At 43.8% G+C, this 11,019-nt stretch overlaps 1 protein-coding gene across 1 annotated transcript in view; it reads left to right on the forward strand.

Annotated features, from left to right (window-relative positions):
* Positions 1 to 2,324: 2,324 nt before the first annotated feature.
* Positions 2,325 to 11,019, forward strand: part of SYT17 (synaptotagmin XVII) — a gene marked incomplete at both ends in the record, with an annotated part of 25,302 nt that continues 16,607 nt past the window's right edge. The window contains 4 exons of the mRNA XM_010178787.1: positions 2,325 to 2,347; positions 3,644 to 3,792; positions 8,816 to 8,964; positions 9,387 to 10,006. Coding sequence (XP_010177089.1) covers positions 2,325 to 2,347; positions 3,644 to 3,792; positions 8,816 to 8,964; positions 9,387 to 10,006 — 941 coding nt within the window. The remainder of the gene's footprint in view (positions 2,348 to 3,643; positions 3,793 to 8,815; positions 8,965 to 9,386; positions 10,007 to 11,019) is intronic.

Genomic DNA, 11,019 nt, shown 5'->3' on the forward strand with positions numbered 1-11,019 from the left:
ACCCACACTGGCGTTAATCGCGTTGGGCTGATGGGGGCCACTCATGGGTGTGTGGCTCTGTGGAGCATGCTGTCCCTAGGCTGTGGTGTCCACTGTGATGGGGCTTGTGACCCTTCTCTGAGGGTGTAACTGCAGGGACACAACTCGGTCTGTCACCAGTGAGGACACCACCCTGCTGCAGCATCCCTGGGGGTGCTGCCATGGGTTGTTGTAGCTGACCTGGCTGTGATCCATGGCTGTGCTGACTCAGAGCAGGTGACCTCACCATGGGCCCGGGCAGACTGGGGGGACTGAGCCCCTGCAGCAGGGTGTGAAGTGGACATGCAGCCCTGCATTCTGCGCAGCTCTAGGTGAAGGGATGCACCTGGGACAGCCACAGCTGGCCCTCGATGAGAGTTTGCTTCTGACTGGAGGCTCCAGGCTGGGTTGGTCTCTGCTTGGCCAGCTTGGGATGATGATGCTTCTGGACCCTGGGGGCTGAGCCCTTCTCCTAGGAGTGCTGAGCGCATCAAACCATCTTTGTTCCCAGGGGTTCCCCAGTGCCTGCCAGCTGGTACATCCTTCCCTAAACCTCTGCCCTTCCCCAGCCCCAACCCTCCAGCCTGGTGTGAGCAAGGTGGATGCACGCAGCTGGCTGTGTTTGCTTTATTTTCATGGGCCCCTGCATTTAAGCCCTATATGGCACCTGTTACTTGTTTACCTCTTCTGCACTATAATATTTCTTGTTTCTGTCCTCCCATTTCCTGGTGGAGATTTTTGGGTGGTCACAGAGCACTTTGTTGTGGTGCCTATGGGACTGCTGCGTGTGCCTCTGGGGCTGGTGGCACACAGAAGTGGTTTCGCATCACATGGCTGATCATAACAGGGAGGGCTGGTTGACACAAGCCTGCCCTGTGGGCCATTGGGAAACGGCATTTCCTTCACGGAGCACATGCTACAGTGTTCGATTATGTGGCACGGGTCCAGCTGCTTCATTTTAGAGCAATTTAAATATTCTCGTTGCAGCTTTGGTAAACCACTGTAGCTTTGGCTGCCATGCTTTGGCTGCAACTGTGCATAAGGAATGATAAAGCCCTTTAAACCATCCAGGATTTTCTTAAACAGTTGGTCCGTGGCTATCTGGTAATCAGATTGCACTGCAGCATTTCCAATCTTTTAATTTGTGTTTCTAGCAAGTGGTGGCCTTTTCACCAAGCACTGGTTTCCAGGAAGTTTGAAGGGGAGGATTGCGCCAAAACATGGTCCATGGGAGAGTTCTTGGAATTAAAGGCAACTTCTGTATCCTGCCTCCTTTATAAAAGACTGCTCTTGTCCCTGTCATGAGCATAAAGCTGGATAATTTCTATGTGTGGAAGAGTAGAGAAGAGTGGAGAGGGGTTTTTTGTGTGGTTTGGGTTTTGTGTTTGGTTTTTTGGTGGGGTTTTGTTTGTTTGTTTGTTTGTTTTTAGGGATTCCCTCTGTAGAAAGAAAGCCAGGACAATTAGAAAACTCCTAGACAGAAAGTGATAGGAAAGACATTTCAACAAGCATCTGAAATGCTACCACATCTCCAGTTATCAATGGAGTGAGTCATGTATAATATTCCAAAGGGGGTTTTGTGAATAAAACACTGGGTTGCGATGATTTTTTCCTTTGCTGTGGATTTTCTCTGTGACTTGGAGGAAGTGGCAGCAGTGCAGATTTTCGAACTGGAGAGCATTACTCAAGTTTTAAGCACTTAACTTGTATTTTTTGTGTTCTTCAAGTCACATCTGAGGATGAGAGCGAAGATGCCGAGCTACCTCAAGTGATGTGCGCATAATGGAGAGGATTCTGAATCTGTGCCCCTTCCTGGAAATGTTTCTTTTAACGAGTTGGCATTGAAACTACATTTATACAGGCTGAATCTGGACAAAAGCCTTTTTTTTTCCACTGTGGCATCTAACTGGAAAATCTGGATATGGTTTGCTGTCAGCAGCAAGTAGTTGCTGCGATTAGAGACAAGTTATTAAAGAAGAGGAAATAAGTGGTGCATATGATAGCCCATTAGCAAAGGGCAGTGAGCAGGATTTTCGTACTCCAGGATGAGTTTGGGGAATTTTGCTCTCAGGGAAGGAGGAGGAGAGGAAGCTTGGTGGGGAAGGGCTGGAAACAGCAGAAGCTGATGTGCGGTCAGGAGACCTCTCCTTCCTCTGACATCTGTGAGGTGCTGTCTTTCCAGAAATTCAAGCTCATCTCAGGCTGGGGAATGTCATGGCAGAAAATGTAGAGTTATTTGAGCATTGCTAACCTGTTTTTGCCTTTTTCATTTTGTTCCCCTTTGCTTTATCCTGGATGTCTAAAAGGACAGTTGGAACCAATAAATGAGGTGAGTTAATCTGATGATTCACTCTCTGTCTCCTCGCTCCATCCTGGGGGGATTGTCTCATATTTTCTGACTCTATTCTCATGTCCTAATGCACCACGTTTTGGGCTGGTATTTTTCTTTCTAATGTTCAGATTTTGTTTATGGAAAAAACTGTGCGTTTTACTGGAGCAAAAAGAAATGTTCCCGTGGAGTCTTCTCTGCAGGTCTGCGTTCCCCAGAGGAAACCCCTTTGTGTGGTGCGATAGTGCCTTTGTATCTGCACACTCGAAACTACTGCAAATGCCTCGAGTATTTTGAGGGGATACTATGGAGAAATTATCTTTATGCTTTATTTCTTCATCTTCTTAGGGACATTTCAAGGTCACGTACAATCGTGAAGTGATTTGAGGCTGGATGTGCACGTGCTGTGCTCTAGCAGCTGTGTGTCTCCTTCCCATGACTATGAAGGGATGCCTTTTATTAGTAGTGCCCTTCTGCTGCTTAATGGCCCTTACAAACTGCAGAAGTTGGAGCTGGCACGGGTGGGAAATGGGCTAAGTTTTGGCTTTCTGCTTCTCGTGAAGCAAGCAGAGCTCTGAAGTGGAGGAAAGGCTGTAGGGATGACATGGAAATGAGGCAGCAGCCTATTGCCCCTCCAATGGGGTGTTCACACCCCATGTTTCTGAGTCAAGTAACTTCTTAAAAAAGTCACTGAATGTTCTTCATTAAATTAATCATCATAGCAGAAGAGAGACATGTGGATTGCATGCTTTCGCTAACCCATTTTAGTGTCAAGTTTGTTGGGTTACAATGCTGCATGTGTGTGGATCACACAAATATTGTGTGCTGATACATCTACAGGGACAAAATGCATTCACATTGCTGTGTTAAGTTTTCCAAGTTAAATGGATGCTTCCCAGATTAAATCAGAGCTTTCACTTACCTTCTGTTTTCAGTTCCTTCTGTTGTACATTTCCCAATCTATTAGTTTGTTGACGTGCGTGAAAGAATAAGCATGTTTCCACTCTAGCATATTGTTGTGCCATAGTGTTTGTAAATCACCCTCTTGCCAACCTACATAATAATACATTGCTACTAGAGGGAAAATACCTGTGGTGAATGCTTATTTTCCTGTCTTGTTATGGCATCAGTGAAGTTGGGCTGGTAACTGCATAGCACTTGTTTTTTGATGTAGATGGAATAAATATAGTTCTTAATGTTCTGTTGCAGAAACACAAACATAAATACAGCTGAATGTTATTTCTCAATAGCTATTGATGGGTTGTAATCGTGTACTTTGGTTTCCAATGGCTTCAGGGACTGCTCTCTAGAATCTTGGATCTCTTGCTGTGCCGGTGGACTTGTAGAAATTGTTGTCAGAAGTGTTTCGACTGTAGCTGTTGTCAAACAAATGAAGATGAAGTTGAAATCCTGGGACCTTTTCCTGCTCAAACTCCAGCTTGGCTGTAAGTTTAGATGCACAATTTCCTAGCTTTACCTGAGGAGTAGGGCTGCTCAGCTGTGATGTGAGCATTGATACGAAATGGTGATAGGGCATTCAGAGAAGTAGAAAGGAGGAACCTCCTGCTGAGGGTGGGAGCATAGGCTGCTCAACTACAAGGTGAAAAAGGGCAGCCCTGTTAGCTGAGATATTAAGGTTAATCTTTGTAAAACACTTTGCTGATGAGTAAGACAGAAGTTTTTTTGTAAGATAGCATAGCAAGCTATCTGGTTTAGCTGTGCACCCTTTTCTAAAGTTGCTTTTCATCTTCACTCCTGTTTCTTCTTCAAATGGACCACCTGTTTGGAGCACATCAACTTAGCTGAAATGCTGATGAGGTTGTTTTGAAATATTTTCTTATCCTAGCATAAAGGTAGTTATCATATAAGCAGATGAAAGGGGTACTTCATATGTGCTCCAAAGGGGAAATTAATTTAAAGTTTCATTTAGCAAGGCCTAATCTCCTGCGTCATCTGGTACTCTTCAAGATTTCCTCTTGAATCATTAAAGAACAACAGCAGCAGTGCCAGGTTTTATCTGGGACTTTGATTAGTGTATTTGCAAATCTATCACAAAGAAAGTCAGTGACTAAGTCTTCCCTGTTTTACTCCCTCTTATTTGGGAATCTGCAGCACAGAGGTGACCCCGTGGAGACACTAGTGAAACCAAGAGGGGAGCAGATGTCTCCTGTCTTTTGGCAGCTGCTCTGGGCGGTCTTCTGTGAGAGCAGATAGTTCGATGGACAGAGCTTCAGTGTGTATAGAAGCTGTGGCACAAGTGATGCCCATTTAGTGCCTCATGTGATGCTCAGAAGTTGGTACCCAGGCACTGAGACACTCCGTTAATTGTGCCTTTGAGTACTGACTGTTACTGTATGTCAGATCTGCAATGTCCTTGTCTTGGCGCCGAATTGCATAAATTGTCTCATATTAAAATTACAGTCTTGTCTATATACTCTTTTGAATCCAGGTAGAATACAATGGTAATTAATACCAAAGCAATAAAAATAGAGATGTTCAAGCTGCGTTAGAGTGGTTTTTAAATGTGGAGCAGCATATTTAAGAATCTGATATATGCCTAGAAATTAATTCACCTGCAGTTAATGGGAAATGAAATAAACAGAATCAATGCTAAATAGGAAAGCACTGCGCACAGGAGAACACAGTGATGAGGCTGCAGTATTGGACGTAGAAGGATTGCTGCAGGAGCGATTACATACTTGGAAGCAAGTAGTGAGGCTTGTTGTGAGAGGATGCTTTGGAGTTTCTCTGGTGTGCTGAGGAGCAGGAGGGATGTGGTGTGTGTTTGGGGGTGTGGAGTGACTGACCCATGGTGTCGCTTTTGACTGCTGAGTCCTTCTGCTGGCTGAAAGGGCATTGTAAGCACTGAAGCTCTGTTCCTCGTTTGGTCTTGAACCTCGGGTGTATGGTGACTTTGCAGATGAACTGGACTTTGCAGATGAACTGGACTTTGCTACAGGCAGAGAACATGGAGACCTTTGGACTCATAACATGCTATCTGTCTCCAGTCTGTATTGTTTTGCCCCAGACCTGCTCGATTAACTTACTGGAATGGCTGTAAGCAGAAGACAACACACTCTGAAAAAAACCTCAGTTTTTTAACCATGTTGTGCTTCGTGCTGCACCTACTCGTGCTAGCAGCCCTGATGGTGTCAGAGGATCCCAGCCTGGGTCACATATCCATCTTTCCTTCCAGCTTCAGGCGATTGGGTGCAGTTTGTGTCTCCCTGTTCTGCCCCAGTGCTGAGAGGAGGTGAGTTCCCAGGGTTAATGCCCCAGAGAGGCAGCAGGAGCCAAAGGAGAGGGCACATCACAGAAGCAGCTTTGCTTTGCATGGGGGCATGGATGAAGTCACCATCTCACCTGGCAGAGTTGCAAGTCCTGTGATCTCTAAGGATGCCTGGTAGCACGTGGTGGTATGGAAGCTGGAGGTCAGGCATTACTTGCTTGGGAAGGCTGCTAGCTTCCTTCTCAGCAGAGATGAGGGTGGTACCAGGGTGGTACCAGGGAAGATGGCCGTGGTTTAAGCTTGGAGTGACTTTGTTAGAAAATGGTGAGGAAGCCCAGAAAGGAGTCGAGTGAGGAGAGGCAAGAGAGCAGAGGAGGGAGAAGGAAAGGAACTTGGGGGTTGTGATGGAGAGGAGAGGGGGAGAAGATGAACCTGTAGAGGAACAAGATCCTGGAAGATGAAGAGAAAAGGAGAATGAAAGGCAGGAGACAGAAAGGGTGGTTTTTGTTTGCTGATCAATAGGATGGCAGTGGTTTTTCTGTGTGCAGGTTTAAGGTGGAAGCGATCACATACAGCCTCTACTGGCTCAGAGTTCAGAAGCAGAAGAAGATTTCACTATGTTGATCTTATATCTCCTTATGTATTTTTGGAGATAGGAAACAATGTCTGGAGTTAGATGTGTGAACAGAGTAAAGGTTTAGAATTTGTCTTAGAATAAGGTGCTTGATGGGTGTGTTTTTAAGTTCTTGGAGATCTTCGTATGCCAATTGATTCCCCTCGTCTTTTTTTGTTTTGTTTTGTTTTTGGAAAGGCAGCTTTTGGATTCAGTGAATACCCCGAAACTGGAAGACAAATATGACGCCACCATACTCTGCATTTAGATGCATACATTGAATTTGGGAACAAATCAATTTATTATTTATTCCCTGCTCACAGCCTGAAAGTGTTTTAAAAATAGATCTGTTTTTTAGCTGACATCTGTCCTTCTTGCCACTTCTTCATGGGCCCAGGCAATTTGCTCCTTACCTCTCCACCCAGTCGCCAGGGCAAAACTGCTTTTATGGTCTTCATTTACCAACTAGCAAACACCCAAATGCCTGTGCTTAACAATCCGTCCTTTATTTTTTGCCCACAGGTTTTCCCTTTGTCAGCTCTAAGACACCTCATTGTCCTGGAAATTCAGGAGGGGAAGTTAAAGCTGGAAGTTTAAGCCCTTCTTCTTGGGAGGCTCTTGATTTTTCTTACTTTCCAAATTTTTTACAGTAAGAACTTAGGAAAAAAAATTTCTTACTGAAGTGAGTCTAATGGTATTGACCTGAATACATGGTGGCTTCTTGTTATTTCATGAGGATTGCTTGTAGCCTGGCCTTTTTAGAAATGGGCTGGGAACAAGCGTGTGTGTTGGAGCTGCCCACTGTGAAATATTGCATATAAACCTCAAAGAACCCTCACGCTCTGTGAGACTGAATGGAAATCAGGATGCGACTCCCCTTCCCAAAGGTTTGAATTAAATAGAAACAGAGCTGCTTTAACCAGAGCCAAAGTTTATTTGAAGAAAAATTATTGTGCCTCAGTAGCAATTTCCTTGCTAAAGGTCATCTGTATATTATTAGCTCACTATTACGTTTGCCCATTGTAAAACATCCTTAATGCCTCTCTCTGATTCCCTTTTCACCCTGTCCTCCCCTTGCTCTGTGCATTTGCTTCTCAAACAGCAGTGTATCCAAATGCTACCTGTGATAGTGTAGCCCTACATTTAGGCATGATAAAGCTATTTGTGTTCCAAGTACTGATCAAATGTCAAACTGCGTAATTTGTGCTACCTTTAATGGACTACAGAGGTGTGCAAATATTGTATGTCCCTGTTAGTATAAGGTTTGCTTTTGATTATTAGCAGTTTAGTTTTTAATGTGGATGAGTTGTGTGACTCTGGATTGGTGAGATTTGGATGGATCCTGCTGTGAACTTTGTGAATTTGGTTAAGAATTTCCAGTTTAAATCTATTTTATACTGTGGAGGGGTGCATTTCTGTGAGTTTACTGCTTTTTGCAGAATATATTTATTGCTCTACTCCAGTCATTGATTACTAAAGCAAATGATTGAACATATTTCATTTACACCCAGCCGAGCCATGAACGTAGAAAGGGTGAATCAGAAGCAAAACTCAGTTTTTCCCCTTTGCTTTGCTCATTTCGTGCTGACTATTTCCTTGTGATCTGCTGCTATTTTTTTTAATACTCTATCTCATGGATTAACCATAAGGTTTAGTTTGCATGATGCTTTACACATCACATACCGTCGCGTGACTTCACTTCCGTCGGCAGCCGCTCCCCTCTGAACAGGCAGTTGGAGACTTCATCTCCTGTAAGTGTTACTGTCTGCTCTTGGGCTTCTTTCAGTCAAGGCTGGGAGGTCCCGGCTGGTGTGAGCTACTGGGGCTGTGACGTACTGAGGTTTTTAACCAGAATGTTGTTTTATATGAAAACAGCATATGTGAACTGAAATGAGAATTACACATGGACTTCTTTATGATGCCAGTTTCCTGTTGGGTCCTCTCAGAGGTGCCGCAGCTCTCACTACAACTTGCTGTGTTACTTAGATCCTGCCAACTTCCCTGCTCCCACTGACACCCCTGGGCAGTAAAACTGCTATCTAGTGAGAATCACCTCTGCTTTATAGAAATGGATAAAAAGTAGCCAATTATTTAAAAACACATGCCAATAAATCGCTGTTAATTAAGTGTATTTTTAAGATTGAGTTTTGAAACGTTAGTGGTGAACCCGCAAAACAATATTTTGCTGAGGTGTGTGATAGGTTTGAGATGACTGAGCATGGTGGTTTCCTGTGCGGGTTCATTCCTAGTGAAGGCCATGCTTTACAGCAATAAGCTACTGTTCGGGTTTTGTGGTTTGTGGGTATTTTTTTTTCTCTTTCTTTTTTCTTAAAGACAAATGTAATACTTTTGATCAAGATCCGAGCCACATGTGCCTGTGTGGCCTGTATCATGCACTAATACTGATACAACTGTTTGAAAGACAGGCAGAAAGATAAAGAATCTGTTTTTTACATAGATCTGAAGTCAGTTGCTCAGCCTTTTGCTTGCCAAATAGATCAGGAGATACCCTGCAGCATCCAGGGATGTGCACTCAGGATTAGACCCAGAATATCAGAAAGCATTTTTATTCTGTATATACTCCTTTTGCTGGGTTGAATCACCCAAAGGTCTCTCTTTATAACAGAATAAGCAGCCAAAATGAGGACAAAGATGAAGACTCTGATAATACAATCAGTGAGCTGCCTCCCACTCTTCAGGATGTTTCCTCTGACAGAAGGCGGTCGTCTTCAGATACATCACGGTCCACTTACAGCCTCATGAGGCGGATTTCAAGTAAGGTCGTTCTTCCGACATTAATGTAATTATTGTGGGGAAGAAAATAAAACTGTAGTATTTGCTCTTTCATCTTTTAGACAGGGAATCAAGTCAAGTTGATGGTACATTGATTAAAATCTCATCCTGTTCTGTAGGAACACAGTGAAGGGGCCAGCCCTGTTTCTCTTGCTGAAGCATGTGCATGGTAATTGCATGTGAAGATGAATGGGGGGGAAAGTGTAGCTGAGCTTGCACTTCAGCATAACTAAGGTGCTATTAATTGTTGTCAGTGTGATGGTGAAAAGTCCCGCTGGAGAGTGCTGTGCTGGGCATTGCACAGACACAGAACAGCTGTACCCAAAGAACCACAAGTTGACTTGCACCTGCAATGGCTTCACTTGAGTTTCTAATAATCGTATTCATGCATTTCTCTTGTTTAGGTTTGGAATCAAGGAGGCCAAGTTCTCCGTTAATTGACATTAAACCTATGGAGTTTGGAGTAATAGGAGCTAAGAAAGAAATAGTTCAGCCAACTATCCTGCGAAAAACCTATACCCCAGATGACTATTTTAGAAAATTTGAACCAAGACTATACTCTCTTGACTCGAATAGCGATGATATGGACTCCTTGACAGATGAGGAGATCTTATTGAAGTATCAGCTGGGCATGCTGCATTTTAGCACTCAGTACGACCTGTTGCATAATTATCTAATAGTCCGAGTCATTGAGGCTAAAGATCTGCCCCCTCCAATTTCTTACGATGGTTCAAAGCAAGACATGGCTCACTCCAACCCCTACGTGAAGATCTGCCTTCTTCCTGACCAGAAGAACTCCAAGCAGACTGGAGTGAAACGCAAAACGCAGAACCCGGTGTTTGAAGAGAGGTACACCTTTGAAATCCCCTTTTTAGAAGCTCAGAGAAGAACTCTGCTTTTAACTGTAGTGGATTTTGACAAATTCTCACGCCATTGTGTTATTGGCAAAGTGTCAATGCCCTTGAGCGATGTAGACCTTGTGAAAGGCGGACACTGGTGGAAAGCCCTGGTCCCTAGTTCTCAGGTAACAGTATTTTCAGATTATTGCCACAGGTTATTTTTTGTGCAGTTCCTTTGCTTGTTGGCAAGTAATGCAATTTCTAATTAGTCATCGTCATCTTGTTAATACAGCATCTGCTGGGTTGAAATACAGTGGGGCCTGTAACTGTTCTTACAACTAATACTGTGAGGTAGAGGAGCTGTCCTATTTCATATTCAAAGGAGATGCCATGACAAAAGATCCTATGTTAGTTAGATCTAATGAGAATAAATCAAGGCTGCTCTGGAAACCTGCACCTTTTGGGAGATCTTTCTTGTCACTGCAGTGATCTGCATCCATTCCCAGCCACTGCAGTGACTCTGTCCAATCTGGGTCACTCTTGTGGTTGTTAACATGACTGTGCTTTAGGGACATGAGGGGAACACTGGTGCCAGTTCAGTCATGATTTGATTCAAGAAAGTGTATAGAAGACAAAATCTCTACAGATCTATGGCATAAAGTGTGAGCCAAAAATTGCAGGATAGATCTGTTTTCATCACGTCCCTGAAGGAATTAAACTTGCCATACGTTTTGTCTGATATGTGGCATGCTGCATGCATGCAAGTTTGAGCATGCATTTTGCACTACATTCAACCATCTGATGGGATAGGAGGAGAAGGTGAAGAGGGTCTGTTCTCAGGATAGGACCTTGGTTGGTGCCACCTTGTCTCTAGCCAGGAAAAGAGCTGTTCAATGGGAAATTCTGAACTTTACAACCAGAAACAGCAGTTAGCTGCTAAATTTTATACTAGCTGTATCACCCACATAGCTAGAGGCATAGAATCCTGTGAAAACTAAGAGCCTGCCATGAGCATCATCTCAAACATTAGTGCTGAGGACAGGAGTACCACTCGAGGTTGGTATAACATGATTGGTTCTCCCAGTTCCTCGCCAGCTCTGAGATTGCAATTTCTACATATTAGAGCCTTTGCTGAATCAAAATTCTTTGTGAACTTGGATAGTTCACAGTTTCTTTGATTTTTGTGTGTTCACGGAAG

This window comes from Mesitornis unicolor, unplaced genomic scaffold (assembly GCF_000695765.1).
Source record: "Mesitornis unicolor isolate BGI_N332 unplaced genomic scaffold, ASM69576v1 scaffold33772, whole genome shotgun sequence".
In the NCBI taxonomy this organism is placed as follows: Eukaryota; Metazoa; Chordata; class Aves; order Mesitornithiformes; family Mesitornithidae; genus Mesitornis; species Mesitornis unicolor.